Source organism: Ixodes scapularis, unplaced genomic scaffold (assembly GCF_016920785.2).
Source record: "Ixodes scapularis isolate PalLabHiFi unplaced genomic scaffold, ASM1692078v2 PGA_scaffold0__279_contigs__length_252992795, whole genome shotgun sequence".
NCBI lineage: Eukaryota > Metazoa > Arthropoda > Arachnida > Ixodida > Ixodidae > Ixodes > Ixodes scapularis.
This window is the reverse complement of record NW_024609835.1, coordinates 115690017-115706844: the sequence shown is the minus strand read 5'-3', so window position 1 is coordinate 115706844 and position 16828 is coordinate 115690017. Positions and strand designations below refer to the sequence as shown.

The 16828-nt window shown below is 43.8% G+C and overlaps 1 protein-coding gene across 1 annotated transcript in view; it reads right to left on the bottom strand.

Moving 5' to 3' along the window:
- The window catches only part of LOC8039540 (protein OS-9), a gene marked incomplete at its 5' end in the record, with an annotated part of 54140 nt that extends 38668 nt beyond the window's left edge, over nt 1-15472 (bottom strand). The window contains 4 exons of the mRNA XM_029968833.4: nt 492-565; nt 7758-7821; nt 11101-11274; nt 15224-15472. Coding sequence (XP_029824693.4) covers nt 492-565; nt 7758-7821; nt 11101-11274; nt 15224-15472 — 561 coding nt within the window. The remainder of the gene's footprint in view (nt 1-491; nt 566-7757; nt 7822-11100; nt 11275-15223) is intronic.
- Between the last annotated feature and the right edge of the window lie 1356 nt (nt 15473-16828).

Here is a 16828-nt window from a genome sequence, read left to right as displayed (position 1 = left end):
TGCAGGCATTGAAGAGAAATCTTTACTAAGATCTTTTTTTACTTTACGAAGAGAGCTGCCACTTTTTACCTTGAAATTGATTAACCAGGGCCTTCTCTTTTATGAGAGGAGACACTGGTCATGCTTCCTCTTAAGAGAGAGGAAATCGCACAAGCACAAGCAACTCGGGAAGTAAGACTGCCCCAATTACAGACAATGTGTCTGTGTTATGTCTTGATTTACCATTAAAGCAATGATTCTGCAGGGGCGGATGGTTTGACATATCCTGTATGGAACATGTTCTGCTAAGGGGTTTTGTGTTTCTTTCTTGCAGCCCCTTAGCTGTATGTTCTGTACAAGAAAACATTAAAGCCTTATTAACATTACTATGTTAAATTAGGCTTTTATTGACAACATCAAATCACAACTGTCAGTCATGGCCCATTAGGGTACAGCATCAGGCATGACAAACTGTTGCACTTGAATGGTCAGAGGTAAACTAGCATACTGACCAAATTTGTCTCATCATTCCAATCAAAATCAGACTCATAAAGACCCAGGTATATAACTGCATCGGGCACCCCATCTGAAACAGGCATTTTCTTGGTCAGCTTTCATTGGCAACTACAACACAAATTAATTTAGTAGCTCTTTCAAACATTTATATTAATCTGAAGATAGCAAAAAGTATATTTTTCAACCGTAAAGTTAAAGAAAATATCAAACAACTTCTTTTTTTGCTTTGGCTAATTAGCACTCACAATAAACCCAACAAAGCAGGTGTCACAAAACAAAAGCATTAATTAGGCTCACATTTGTCTTTACCCTCCACAACCTTTTTTTCTAAATGATTGGACAACCATGCACTTCACTGCAACAAACTAAAGGATTATCTTTTGACACTGAATAAACTGCATAATCCTGCTTGGAGAAGGTAGAACACAATCAGACAGCAAACCTCAGAAGTAGTAAAATAGGAAAAAGGAAACATCCTTATAGTCAATACACACTTTGTGATAGATCTGACGCAGGAAATGTATGATGATATACTAACGAGATAACTGTGTGAGGGGAAGGATTGAAAAATTCCCCTGCCAGCTCCTTCATGGTCCCTTAGCAGTAACTGCCCATTTAGGAATATACAGGGTGTCCCAGATAACTTGCACCAAACTTTACAAAAAAAACACGAAGCGCTCTGTAAAAGTGAAACCAACCGCACGTTGTTAGGAAGCGTTTTGGGAAGTGCACAATTGTTTTGGTGTGCCTAGTTAATTATTTATAATTAAAACTAATTAGCTAATTTTTTAATTATTCGTTTAAGAGCCAAGGTGTGAATTTGAAAATTGTAGAGCACATTGAGAAATGCCCAATTAAAGGACACATGCAAAGGAAAAAATTTTTTTTTTTAAACAGGCTAAACAGAGAAAGAATATTATAAAATGAATTTACAATGAAGAAAAAAAAAATTTAGAGCTATATTTATGGCACAAAACGAATTTGTAGTTGGCGCCCATGGGAGCCGCCGCTAGTCACGTGGTAGCCTTGGGCGCCGCCGTGCTGCGTCGCCGCAGCCACAAAGTCACGCCGCCGCCGCACGCCGAGCGTTGAGCGACGCCACTTCAACGCGTTTTTCCACGCCACCCCCGCAGCGCAAGTTTGTCTGCTTCGGGGCGCCGCCGCCATCATGTGACCGGATATCCAGTGCTTTACTGACCGGCGCACAGGTCTATCATGTCTGCTTGCGCCTTTTCAGGAGTTTCCTTTGGGCTCTAAAGGTTACTTATTAATCTTAGTTTTTTGTTATACTTCAAACAAAGATGAATAAGTTACTTTTAGAGGCCATAGGAAGCTTCCGAAGGAGCACAAGCACCACGTGAGCAATATGTACCAGTCACGTGACAAATAGAGATCACTTTTCCGCAGCGCACGTGGGCGCCAACTACAAATTTGTATCGCGCCGTAAATATAGCTCTAAAAGTTTTCTTTTTCGTTGTAAATTCGTTTTATGACTTCCCTCTCCCAACCAGGATGTTAGAAAAATGTTTTTTTCCTTTGCATGTGTCCTTTAAGGTGTTTCATACATGATACATTTTGCGTGCTTCCTTTTATTAGCCTAAAAACAAAGCCTGCAAAATACGACAAAAGACAGACGTGACAAAGCTCCCGAGCGTCGCACTTGCAGCGCTCTTAGACATGCTCCGAGTGACTGAAGTCCACCTTATCACTGGTGCGCTGTCTGAGACAGCGTTTTGCGGAAACAGGTGCTCGCGTTTATCTTCGGGGACCACCCCAACGCGAAGCCCTGCCTCGGACAGTGCGCCAGTGATAAGAAGGACCTTGTTCTTTCGGAGCATGTCTGAGAGCGCTGCAAGCATGACGCACAGGCAGAGCCGTATTACAGAGTTTGGCCATTCATTGGGAAGTATAGGAGGCAAATGAGGAGATGCCATTGGCCAAAAGCATGCTGGGCATGTTCCAGGGTATCTTTCCGAATTCGAATGTGGCCAACAAGGAGCCGGAAATAATACCCTGGCGGTGGTCGCAAGAAAAGAAAATATTAAGTGCGTCGGAGTAGCTCTCGGTGACTGAAAATATGGTGCACATGACGTTTCAATCAAGGTCACCCAAAATCATGGTGGAAGGGCGCGACTAGTAACGATTGACATAATCCGTACGCCAGGCGCCGAGGGCCGGGAATCTGCCATTCGAGCGGTCACATTCTGTCCGCGCAAAACAGAGTTCGAGCGGCACATTCATTTCTTACATCTTTCTGCACGATCATAATCGAAACAACACGTGCACCCATTTTCAATCATGAAGAGTTTCTACACTTAACCCTTATGCTCTTATTAAAACTGTTTCTTACTACCACCGCCAGGTGATTCTTTTCGGCCTCTGGTTGGCCAAGAGCGCTTGCCAAGCCCTCTATCTGCGTCTGGTGCACGCCCTGGTTCTGCAAGCTCCCCCAATGACCAAACCCTCTTTATCCACAGCTCTGCGCACAGGCGCGTCGTCACGTAATCTTTTTATATATTTTGCGGGCTTTTTATTAAGCTAATAAAAAAAGAAGCATGCAGAGTGTATGATGTAGGAAACACCGTAATTGGGTATTTCTCAATGAGCCCTACAACCTTCCAATTCACACCTCTGCTCTCAAAAGGGCCCTGCAATCACATTTAAGCGTCTACCTTCATTTTGCGGTTTCCCCATCTCTTGGGGTTCAGGCAAGCCAGCAGGCACGGAGAGAGTAACTAAATATCAGTGCATCATATTTTAACTGTACGCCGCAGAAACCTCCTCCACCTACAGGGGCACCCCGTGGTGCCGAAAGCGCACGATATGTGTCATGTGACGACATCGTCACGTTTTTGGTCCTGGCCTTACTACTGGTCACAGCCGCTAAAAGCTTTTTTTTTAGTCAAAATACAAAATATAAGTGGTGCAAACCGTTCCAATCATTTATGAAAGCAGTTCTTCTTCAGTAAGACGTCGTCGTGTTTCTTCTACCCAGTCTCAGGTGGTCTAAAAAATGGTAAACAAATGCAGTTTATAAAATATGAAAACAAGAAATGACCCGTCGACACACCCACCACCAAGCAGTGGAGAAAGCAGCGCATACTAGAAAGGGGTAGTGGGATCAGGTACCGACGAGCGGTGAGCATAGAAAGGTCCCAGATGTATGCGGCGGCGCTGCGGTTGTATGGGCTCGAGGATCCGACCGGTTCCGAGCGTTCAGAAGACCTTCAATGAGCAGGTTTGGCTTGCGGTTTGGCCATCTGGCGGTATGGCAGCGCGAAGTGGCTCCTGTTCTGAACTAATCTTTACCCCGTGTTTGCTGTCATTTGAGGCCAATAAAGTGTCATGCCGAATTAGTGTTTAGTCGCGCAGCAAATGCGATGAGAGCCGCCCTGGCCGCCCGCTTCATCCAGCCTATCCAGCCCATTCTTTAGCGGCGCCTTCTCGAGCCGTCAACAGGAGATGCGGCAGCCGCGAGCACTCGCTGAGCTCAATACCCTTCCTCTTGTTCACGGCCACTCAAGCCTGGACCAAGGACATCATGAAGGAGGTTATTTCTTGCTCGTTTTTTGTAATTTTAATTTGCCTATAGCTTTTAAAATAAAGCGAAATTTGAGGAAAGAAACGTTTCACTAAGTTACTACGTTCAGTGCACTCAGGTTCGGTGCAAATTAAAAACCAGCCAAAAAGCCCTTGCAGAGCCCTTTTATACGAAATGTTAAAAAATTAGCTAATTAGTCTAAAGTAACTAAATAACTAGGTCAACTAAATAAAATTTTGCACTTTCCCACAACGCTTCTTCAAAACATACAGTTAATTTCTTTCACTCTCGCAGAGCGCTCCATATTTTTGCAAAGTTTGGTGCAACTTATCTGAGACACCCTGTATATGCACTAAATTGGAGAAGGCAGAACTTCTTAAGGGCAACTTTCGTCGAAAGCTAAACCAAAATAAAAAACTGCTATCGCTTTAGTGGCACGAATTATGATCACAGCCGAAATATTACATCAAGGTGAAGCTGCATACTCCACTAAAACCGATTTTAAAGACGCGACCAGCTGCCCTTTAGTGGGCAGCAAGTGGGTTAGCTTTCAGTCAAGGAACACTGGTGCAACACCCTTGTGATGTCCTTTTAGTCAAGGAAAGCTGGTGCAGCACCCTTGTGATGTCATGTTGTGGTGAAGCTGCGGTTGATTGGTTGTATTGCATACTGCAGCACCCTTGTGACGTCACGTAGTGGCCGTACGGCTGATGACCAGTGTTGCCATCCCTCTAGCAGATAGTTTCGGTTTTGCCGAAGACACCCGAAACCAAACATTGAGCCGTGATATTTCTAAAACTACACACAATATAAAAAAAATACAGCTTGTTATCTAGGGACACTGCTTTAGCTGAAAACAGTCGTAGTCCCAAATTGAAAAATTTTGACCGGAATAATAGTTTTAATATTTCACGGACTTGGACCGTGAATATTTAAATAAAGAGCTATAAATTTGCAGGTATTATGCGCGCTATAAACAAAACTAAACATTGTTTTTAATAATTTGTGAATGAATATGAAGCTTTCAAGAAACAAGTAGGGAGAGAGGCTATTGAAGCAAGGTTCCTATGCATTAATACAATCGCAACAATAAACCTTTACACGGGGTGATTTTTTTTTTATGTAAACAGATTTTTTTAAAACAGAAGTGAGAGTTATGTGAATGGCATCTTCACTGTGTGTTTTTAGGGATTGGCAGACATTAGATGGGTGAATAACCATCACATTCAGTAGGCAAACAAGCCAAAACTCGATAATTAGCTTATTCATTAATGATTTCACAGGTCTTGTTATAATTGCAGAATTTAGAGCAGTTACTAATAGAGGCCAGGACAATTTAAAGACTGAGAAAAGGCAATAAGCTTTCAAATATTTAATGATAATTTTTTGCGTTTTTGTCGACCAATTATGAAACTCTATGCAGAAAAAAAAGTTCCACAAGCCGTTCCCGCAATCATGTGTGGAAGAGTTACATGCTCGTCTTGTCACGTCATCACTATTTTGGTAGCACACGTTAGGCACCTCTACCAAGGATGACCTGCTGACATAGCGATGACATGACTGAAACAACTATTGTAAAATACCGGGAGAGCACCCAGCCCACTTTCACTGAAAGCAGGGTTGATCTAGACATGGGCACTCGTCCGGTCAAATCGGATTGTTAACACATAATTTGCAGAATTCCCAAGTTTGAGAAATGTTAATAGTGGACGCTTGAACGAAGTGGGTGCTTCTGCTGTATTTTACGGTATGTCCCTCTTCTAAGCACCACCGTGTAGTCTCAAAATTGGGAGACAAAAACACGAAAACTGATCAATAAGTATCTTCCGCAGCCTTTTTGAAAATTTGTTAAAATGGGCTAGCTTATAAAGGGCTGTCTAAACAGGAGACTTCAAAAAACGTGAAGCGGCACAACTCCGCCATTTGGCATGTGCCGGTCCACTTTCGTCCGTTTTTTTTGCTGGGGGGGGGGGGGGAAGCGTCCCTCCACTTCTGTCCTTGACGGAGACCTGGAGCATGCTCATCACTTCATCACTTGGGTCCTGACAGGCACTCACACGCTCTGTTGGCAATTGGTCAAGGCTTCCACTGTTGTTTAAGACTCATCCTCCCAAAACGGGAAAGAGAAAAAGCTCGAGGTATACCTACCGTAAGCATTTCTTATGAGTTGTGAATGCGAAAGCATGCAAGCCGCTCGTCCGCTCCCTTTGCCGTCTGCTGCGTACTAGCGCAAGCGCGCTTCAAGATCTCGGAGGTCATGTGTGATGGTAAGAAGTATCGACTCGGGATTCCGACACGGTGGATGTGAAGAAAAAATATATTGTTTGAAAAGAATAGGAATAATAATGTTATTGTAACCACAAAAAATATATATACAAAGTCAAGTCTGGGGTGTTCTGCCCACTTCACGCTGCACTTGCCGGGGAACCACCGCGCTTGCCGCGGTGGTTCCCCGGCAAGCCTGGCTGGTGCCCCCACGGGCCTCAGACGTCCGTCCGGGACATTACTTGGCTGCCAGGGCCCACGGTGTTGAGCTGCGTTCGCTCCTTCTGTGTCCAACCCCAAAACCTCACTGCACAAGCTTGCCTGAGCCGTCACATCTGCGATGTTGTCTTCCTTTTCTTTTATGTCCCGTTCACATCAACACACCATGGTGAAGCGGCCAATGGGAGCCCCACCAACGGATGCCAGCCAATGGAACCGAAGGCGAATCGCTCCTATTGGGATCGCGGCAAAAACCAGGAGCCGTTTTCGCGCTTCAAACTGATGACACCAGATCGCTCCATGAGACAGTTAATGCTATCGCATGAAAATACAAGGATGAGGAGGCAAAGCCTCTTCATATGATCTGAGCTTGACCGGTCGGACTTCTTCGGCCTTTCTTATGTGGCGACGGCGGCCGTGGGCCGCGGCAGAACAGATGAACAGGCATTTGCAGGTCGCATGTGACATCAAGTCTGACGAGCACCAACGTCACAGAAAAGCGCAGGAGGCAAGAAGGAAAGCCGTGATGTTTGCATGGTTCACGTCCACACAGAAGATGGGCAGGCGGACAGCAACTTGCACTTTATATGGCGGGGTTGTGTTGCTTCACGCGCTTTAAAGTGTCCTGTTTGGATAGGCCTTAATAGTAATTGCCATCTATGCTGAAATTTCAACATGGCCCATGAAACCATCAATGAAAAAGTCAACTAACAGATCTTAAATATTAAAGTAATGAATAGTGAAGATGACAGCCACATAGCAGTATGCTCGTGAGTTGAATCGATTGTTAAATAGTTTTGGGCAGTTGTTTCGAATCTACACTTTGTTCCCATTGCCCATGAACACATCAGCAGTCCCGGAGGATAAAAAGAACTGCTAAACAATTTTCAAGATTTCCTTATGTACAGCGATTCCTTCAACTCGAAAAGAAATATATCAAGATATTTTGCACATCACAATATGGGTGATGACATGTACTTCAATCCTTATTTATGAGGGCTCACATTAAAAACAAATTACACTAGAAATTTAAAAAAATTTAATTTCCGTTTTTGCTTGTAAGAAGATATCACGCAAAAATCCCAGCTTTGCCACCGAGCATCGATGTCACTGAAGAGGCGTGACAGCAATACAGCACAGTGGTACAGGTCTTTTCTAATGATTTGCTGCGTCACTGAAGCAGCCAGAACTTGAATATAAAACAACTTGGACTTCCATGTTCAAAGCAGCAACTTACTCTCTAGATGGAACTGCTTGATTGACTTCCCATAGCACAGTTCATATGTCCACCAGTTTTTTGTCTGTGAGAACAAAAACCAGAAAAAAAGATTTCGATAAAGTAATGTGTAAAGAAAGTCCTAAATATGTCTGTTGCAGCCTCTGCCCATGCCCATCTCAATCTGGATGAGCATCAGTATGCATTTGTGACACAAATACTGCGCAATGCATGTTAACTCTTTCCCGATCGCACCCATCACCTGTGATAGATGGAAATAGAGGCCCATTTCAAATCTCCCGCAGAGCTCTCATGCTCACTGAACCATCTCGTAGGTAGTGTGAAGACCACAGATTTGGTCTCTTCATCTTTCCACGTGCCAGCAATTTTTAAGTTAAGCGTGAAGCCAATGGCATGTAGTCATTTGTGACAACCATGGCCGCCTCCACGTGTCCAGCACGCACTCACAAGCATGGCAATATACGGGAATCCCTCGTCCATTTCTTAGACTCGTTGAGCTGCAGTGGGTCTGATGATGAAGCCAGCTTATCATATTTCAGTTCTGATGACCTGTGCTTCACCACATTCAGAACCCCCCAACCCAATGGCAAGTCAATCATGAGAGTCGACTTGATTTTTCGTACATGAAAATCTTTTCGAGGCAGAACTCTAGTTTTTGCATAGTTTCTTGTAAAAATGAAAAACATTTTGTATCTCTCTTTTTCTTTTTTTTCTTTCTTTTTCTTTGGGGAGGAGGAGATTTTTTTTATTTAAGATATAGCCATATCTTTACCCAGTTTGGAACAATCTCTGAAAAACAACTGTGTTGATAAATTAATTATAGCATTAAAATTTAAGTCTCTGGTTTTATGTTTACATCATTCAAAAGCCCGTTTATTTAGCTGAACGTCACATTAACAGAATCATTGCAGACAGCATCGCTGAACGGAATCACATTAAAAACTTTTAAAAACTTAACAGTTTCTTCACGAAAAAAGTTTATAAAAAGTCACACAGAACAGGCATTTCCCCCCAGTCAGGAAAGAGACAAGAGAAGCAGTCATACTGCAACAGCTAAATTTCGCATCTACAGAGGGAAATCAGATGCCGCTTCAGGCAGACTATCTTCCAGGTTTCCAAACATCCACACAATGAATGTGACTTTTGACTGCTGCAGTAGAAGAAAGCTGCTTGTGCGTCTTGACAAAAAAACTACTATATGAAGGACACCGACACAAACACTGCACTTTTTATGCGAAAACTGACAGTCAGTTTTAAGGGCCTACAGGAGGACATATATAATGTGAAGCTTGTTGCAGATAATATAATAACTGCAAAGTCCTTGTATATATTTATTTGAAGAATACTGCCCACCAACTTTTTGGGCCAAAGTAGGGTGAAGATCTAACAGTAAAGCAAAAATAAAATGTGCACATTCCACTTAAGGAAAATTAAGAGTAATCAACATGGTTAATTACATGTAATAAAGAAAATGTCACCTAATGCGGGAGCAAAGGAGCCATACGTAGCAGGTAGCGTAGCAAAATTCTTGAAGCAATTTCCCATTCTTTTTAAATGTAATGGCTCCAAGAATTTAGATAATCGTCAACCTTTCAACCAGCATTATGACGTACTAAATTGTGAAAAATATGAAGCGCTTTACTTTTCTTCGTTACAACTCGGGCAATCCAGGTTTGGCATACGTACAAGGTTGATACAGGTGATTCTTTGCCAAAGGAATTATAAATAAATCGAAAGACTCTGTTTTCAATGCCTTCCAGTAGGTCAATAAATGATTACTAATTTCGGTACCATAAGATGCCAGTATCCATGAGCTTCATTATAGTAATGCATGATTATTCATAAAGACCGCAGTGTTTGAAAGAAAATCACATCATGTGATAAATTACCCGACTCCAAGACAACTTTTCTTTTGAAAGTTGGAGCTCAACATATGCAGCCTTTTCACCTCAAATTAGGGTGCAACGTAAAAACTGTCCAACAAACAACGAGGCAGATGAACCACATTCATGAAAATATTTTGTGAATAGTGAGGAAGGATAAGTAATTGACCCTAAACCTGGTCTGGGAAAAAAAAATTTAAGTCACCAATACAGCTTAGTAGACATAGATGTACAAACCTCCAAAGGCAGCGATTAAGGTACATAATAAGTTAGAGGGTGGCAAACAACAACGAAAAAAGACAATGCCACCAGTGACTGAAATAGAAGCAAACATGGGTAGATATTTACACTCAAAGGGTGATAATGTTAATGCCAAACAAAAAAATGAAAGCCGTTGACAACACCCTGTAACGCCGGATTAGAGCGCAGCTCTTGAGGAGGAGGAGGGGAACGGTACTGAGGGGAAGGTATATCCTTCCTCCCTCCTCCTCACCGCCTCATCCTGCCTGCTACTCCTCCCTCCGAGCGGCGTCGCCGTCGCCTCACGAGGGTCACTAGGGTCACGTAACCTCACGGGGGTCACGTGACCCCTATGAGGTCACGTGACGATGACGATGCGGATGCCGTGCGATGACGTCACTGATGACATCATCAGGGACAATGACGATCCGGATGACGTCATCAGTGACGTCACTAAGGACGTCATCAGCATTGTTACTGATGACGTCATCAGTGACGTCATGCGTCCCATAATGCACCGCACGGTTACGCCGACAGCGACGGCGACCCCACTTAAAGGGGTACTCCACCGATTTTTCGAGCTACCTCAACTAACTATATTTTCTGACTCCCCGGCCTTTAGCCTTTCCGGTATGCTATTTAGCATCGCGAAATTCATAATAGGTATTGTGAAATCGGCAAATGAAAATGGTGCAAAAACCGATATTCAAATATTCGCGCACTTTTCAGTGCCGTGACGTCAGTGGCAGGCAGGCTTGCCAGTCGAGCAACTAGTCTAAAAATAGAATATGCCAATCATTTGTTCCGTGCTGGAGCGCGGATACGGGAGTGAGCTTCCAAAGCACTCATTTGACACCAAGAAACTGCTTCAAATCCGTTGAGAACAACTTCTGTAGTCCAAAAAGTTAACCCCTGCCTTCCACTGACGTCACTTTGTTGTTGTTGCCAGTAGAGACTTTCAGTTTGAAAAACTGAAAGTGGTGAAGACCAAAACTGTAAATTCAATAACTTCGCGAAAAAACAATATTTTGACCTAATATTTGGGATACTATTTTAGCAATGTTTGTTGGTTAGTTTAGCAAAATTTCAAGCAAATCGGAGATAATGAAAAAAAACGGTGGAGTACCCCTTTAAGCCAGAAACGGGCACCTAAGAGCCTGCACTCTAAAAATAAATGTCAACACGCATCATGTTGAAATGGACGTCAGAGTACCACATACCTTGGTGAGGCAAGGTAAACTTCGCAAGGGCTCCAGTAACTTTATAACATTTGACGCTTCTTCCTCACCATCAGAAGATTCGGCACTCTCGGAACCGACAGGTTTCTCCGGTAAGGAACACTGATATTCCTGGCCAAACTTTGTTGTCATCAGCATTACAGATTGTCCCATATCCTGCGAGAAATCATTCCAGTAAGCAGGGTGTCGAACCGAACCCAAATCAAAAACCAGAGTGAAACCGTTATTTTTTAGGGAACCGGAACAAATCTGTAACCAAAATCAACCACTCAATATTGAACCCAAACCGGAACAGAACCACAATCTCATATGGCGTTCACATGTCTCGTGTGAATGCCGAACTGGTTCATGAGAAAACGGTTTAGAGTAACAAAATTGTTTTATGGGTGGCGACACAAAGTAATATACATATTCGTGACAATGGCAACAGCGGTGCAGTTGACTTCACAAATGACAGCTACTGGGAGACAGCTGAATAATAATGAAACAAACAAAAACCTCCTGGGTTCGATCCACAGCGTCCCCGCCCGTTTCGGTCTGGATGAGTTTCGTACTGGCACGCATTCGTGTAATCACTACTGCATGATGCACAAATAAAAACCCCAGGTCAGCAGTTGTACTGCACTGGCAAAATTTCTCATCTACAGCTGGGAGACTCGTCACCCGTTGAGGCGTACCAACATCAAGGCTGTATAAACATACAAAAACAAGACTTTTTTTTTTTCTTAGATAATTATGTTTTTGTGCAGCAAGACTTGGTGATGGCGAGTCGGCGTACACCTCATTACTTTGTTTTACCTTGCGACGAACCACAAAGGACGCCACGAACCACTGAAGCCAACCCTTAGCAACCCAACCCATGCGACGCGGGGAGCGCAAAGTTACATGGCAAGCTACGAGCTAGGAATTCCCACAGGTAGCTTTAGCATCCATCGTGGAAAATTGTAAAGTGAAACGGAGTTTGTCTGACTATGCCAAGAGGCTAAAGAGATATTACTTGTGCCTGTGTGCATGTCACATGTGTGTCGTGTGCTAAACAGCTTCGCTGGTCATCCACCTTTACAGAGTGGAATAGCTCATAACTTTTCTTTCGAAATCGCGTATAATTTTTGAATTAGATAACTGCAACCTCTGACACTTTGGCAGCTGATCCGAACCGCCAGGGCTACATATGGGCGGAGGCCAAGTGTTCTCTGTTCGGCAGTATAGTTAATTTGTGCGGTCAAAAGAAACCGCTGTAAATCGAAACTGAAACTACAGCTACGGACAGAAAGGACTGAAGATCCTAGGTGATGTATTCCAACAATATCTGAAAGCAAATGATAGTTTCCAAATTAATCAATTGTTGTGAATTAAAAAGAAGTAAGAATGTTACATGTTATTTTTCTCAAGGAGAGGAAAGCAAAAGCAAATGTAAATCATCAAAATGAAAACAAGCTGTTTGCATGTTTGTTCCTTGGTGGGAAAATCTGGAAGCACCAAGAGGCAGAGCTGCAATGAGCACGACCGACACAGTGGCACCAGTCCACCAGTCGTGGGGATGCCAACTCGCCCAGAGCAGCCCAGAACCCTAAATGCTGCTTGATTAATCTTTTTTTTTTTTTTTTGTATGCGTGCGTTTTTTAAAATATGTCGCCCTCGTTATTCTTTTTTAAAAGTTATTTTTAGACTGTTTTTCGTTTTTTTCTAGTCCTTCGAAAAAGGCGTTCGGTCGTGCGGGGTGGATAGTTTATGAGTATGGTACGCCGTACTATCATGGTGTTCTTTGCTTGCTGGCTGACTGACTTTATATGTGAGTATTGTACTTTGCTGCTGTTCCTGATCACCTGTATAACCACATAATTTGTGTAGAACGTATTTTGAAATAAAAAGTCCAGATCGCAGAACGAAATTAAGCATATATCTGTTTTGCTGTCGTTTCCGTAACACCGCTTCTGATGACCTTTTCTTTTTTTAGTACAATTGATGTCTCTTTGAATACACATTCTTAACGACTGGAAGCTGTGGACTTTTCTTTTTAAGAACAGATTTGAATTGGTATATGTTTGGCAGAACCGGTAACCGAACCAGTACTCTATTCGAAATTCATCACTGAACTGGAATCGACCGGTAACAAAATGCAAAGCTAGTGAACTGGAACCCAACCGGAATAATGACCGGGTCGACTTCCGGCGCCAGCAAGTGTGAATAATGAATATAAATCATCGGACCAAGTATACACCAACTCATGTTTACAAACAAACCGGAGCGCCCGGAGCGCCCCTAGCGGACGCCACCGGCGCCGCGCAAGCGCGATGGGGGTGTGGGCAAAAAACTCGCCGTTGCCCATAAACAAACCATTGAAACGCGATGTTGTCAACGTCGATGTGAGTCCCCGCGCTCTTTTTGGCGTTGGAATTGTTGATTCCACGTCCTCCTAACGATGTCTGACTACTTGAGCGGCGTCAGCGAAATTACCGAGCTCGTTACACCGCAAAACTTCGCGTGAATCATCTGACATGCGGCGATTCATTCCGTGTGGACGCCGCAGAATGTACGCCAAAGCCTGATTCACGTGATGCGATTTCGCTCGCAATTTTCAGTAGCGACGTCGCTCGGACTGCAAAAGCGTGAACCGTAGCTGAGATGTCGACATCGATACTGAAAATCGCAAGCAGAATCAAACCGAGTGAATCAGGCATAACAAGTCGCTGATGGCCACTGGTAACAATGATCAACATCTCCTTGTATCTACTGTTTACGTCCAGCCTGCTTACACACCTTCAAACTGAAGTCTTTTGAGGCCTGCACTTACTTCTTATCGCAAGTGCCGGGCCCACGTTTGGTCTACGGGCCGGTGTCCTCTAAAAGAGCAGACGACAAGCAGAAACGTTTGAAAGAGCAGACGACAGTTCAAACGATCAGGCGGCCGTTTGAACTTGAAGACGCACTGAACGTAGTCCGCAGGTGGTCCGTACAATTTGAAGGTTTTCGGGCGTTCATTTTGGAACAAAACAAATAAATTTGATGACCAGAAGTATCCGTGAATTCAACCCAAAATGCTTCCCGCCTAAGCAATTGTGGTCCGACGGCGTCTGGTTTTCCCTTTTCACTGCATCCAAGTTCTTGGACGAACCGAGCGCATTAAAACTGACCTTCAAATCTTTCTCTACAATTCTGGTACAGCCCCAGTCGCAGCATTTTGACAAGAAGGCAGGTTTTTGTATGGTTCCTTTCAAAACAACGCAGGATTACACGTCTCACATGGGCACTTCCGCCCACAGCCCCGGACCGGAAGTGCGTCCGACGCGCCACCACCGCGGCGTGACGTAACAGAGATGAGTTCGTGTATAAGAGACCTAGTATAAGAGTATTGAACCCGGCACCTCTCGATTTACAGTGGAGCGCTCTACCAACTGAATCTAAAAACGTGGTAGAGCGCTCCACTGGATACTGTCGTTTAACCACGGGTTAGACGTCAGTAGAACAAACAGGTTTTATCAGCTGCCATCAATCTAACACCAACAACGGTGAAAGGCTTGCATTTTAAGGTTATGATTATAATGCAATTAAATGCAAAGGTGCAAGCGAGCTGGACAAGAATGTCGAAAATAATCCCCGGAGAAGGGGAAAAAGAGGGACAAAGGACAAACACAAATCTCCAAACACAGCTAGGCGACTGGTGCGCGACCGAAAAAATCAGCCAAGTCCGGCTATCGAACCCGGGACCTTTCCATTTCCAGTGGGGCTACCAAATGAGCTAACACCAGACGTCAGTAGAGCAAAGAGGTTCTATCAGCTGCCACCAGTCTAACACCAACAAGGGTGAAAGGCTCGCATTTTAAGGTTATGATTATAATGCAATTAAATGCAAAAGTGCAAGCGAGCTGGACAAGAATTTCGTGGAACTTCCATTTAAGCTGTCGACACGATTTCTAGTCGGCGATGGAATACCAGCGGATCGTAGTTGGCAGCATAAAAGGACGTGCGACGATGGTGTGTACACAACTGGCAGGTCAAACAAAAACATCAATCAGTTGATTAGAAGAAAGCTAAGCAAAGTCATGTTTGATCCATGAATGCCTGCTAAAAATCAAAACTGACGCCAATACCTCGAAGCACTTACATGGCCGATCTTTACAGGTGTGCTCACGATATCAACTTCATAATTGAAGCTCCTCAATTCTTCCAGGTTTAAAAGTCCAACCGCTAAGTGGCTTGATATGACCAGAAATGTCGCCGTAAAAATCATGGCATCAGCCCCGACGGAATGATGGGTGGCACACACGAGCACAAACTCAGGAATCACACGTAATCCTAGCAAATCCGGCAGAAGTGAAGACAGAAACGAAAGCAAACGTAAAAGTTGAAAAGGTTAAAAAAAAAAAAAAAAAAAAAAATGTCTGTGTTTCAATGTTGCCCGGGGAAGAGTGCGGTTCTCACCATAATCTCGAAACTTCGCAGATGCAGGCCGTGCGAGAAAAAACATTATGTGGCATTCTTACTTCTTTTGATTCAAAGCAATTGATTAATTCGGAAACTATCACTTGCTCTCAGATATTGTTGGAATACATCACCTAGCATATTCAGTCCTTCCTGTCCGTAGCTGTAGTTTCAGTTTCGATTTACAGAGTTTTTTATTGACCGCACAAATGAACTGTACTGCAGAACAGAGAACACTCGGCCTCCGCCCACATGTAGCCCTAGCGGTTCGGATCGGCTGCCAAAATGTCTAGAGCTTGCGGTTATCTAATTCAGAAATTATACGCGATTTCGAAAGAAAAATGATGAGCCATTCCACTCTGCAAAAGTGGATGACCATCGAAGCTGTTTAGCACACGACACAAACCCGCCCCGATGAGCCGGAGGAAACCAGACACGCGCGACGGGACCGACACCACGGGAGAGCGGAAGGAAACGAAACTAGGCACGCAAACGGGGCTTGGAACGACGACAAAGAGAGAGCGAATGGCCGACGCGGGTCGCACAGCGACAAATTTTTGAGAAACCTTTATTATCTATTTGAAATTCTACTGATCTTGAAAATGGTTTCTATTGATAACTAATCTACTGAATATACTTTAAAGGAATTTTTCGGTAAAATTTTTTATTCGAGAAAACAATTGAATATCATTGTTATTGCCTCGAGACGCATCGTACGTGCAATATCTGAATTTTATATGCCCCTTTGCGTGAGTAATTGAATTTATACTGCTCCAATCGCATTCTAGCGCAAACGCTGCTTTCGTTGGCAACATTGAAGCTCTGACGTCACAAAACACAAAGCGAGCACAGCGAGCATTTCTGCTTCGTCGTTCGCCCGTTCACCTGCGAGTGAACGCCTCAGCGTGCTTCATTATTGTTGTTGCGCTCGACTTGTTTCATGGTTGGGTGAGATTTTTGTTGCGCGGTTGGGTGCCATAACCACCAGGCAGCACATGCGAGCCAAGACATGACGTTCCACACTTTTCCGCGAGACGTGCAGTGACGAGCAAAGTGGATTGTCGGCGTGCGTAGGGACTAGGTACCCATCATGATCGAGATCCCGCTTATGCAGCAATCATATCACAGAATAGAGCTACAAGCTGAGCTCGAAGCGGACAGAAGGCTCGTAAGCTGAGGTGTGATGCTGTGCCAACGATATTAAACTACGTCTATCCACTCCTCGCTCAAATCGGATCAATCAATTTGATTATGCAGCGAAACCGAAACCAACAGCTAGGCCATCTGG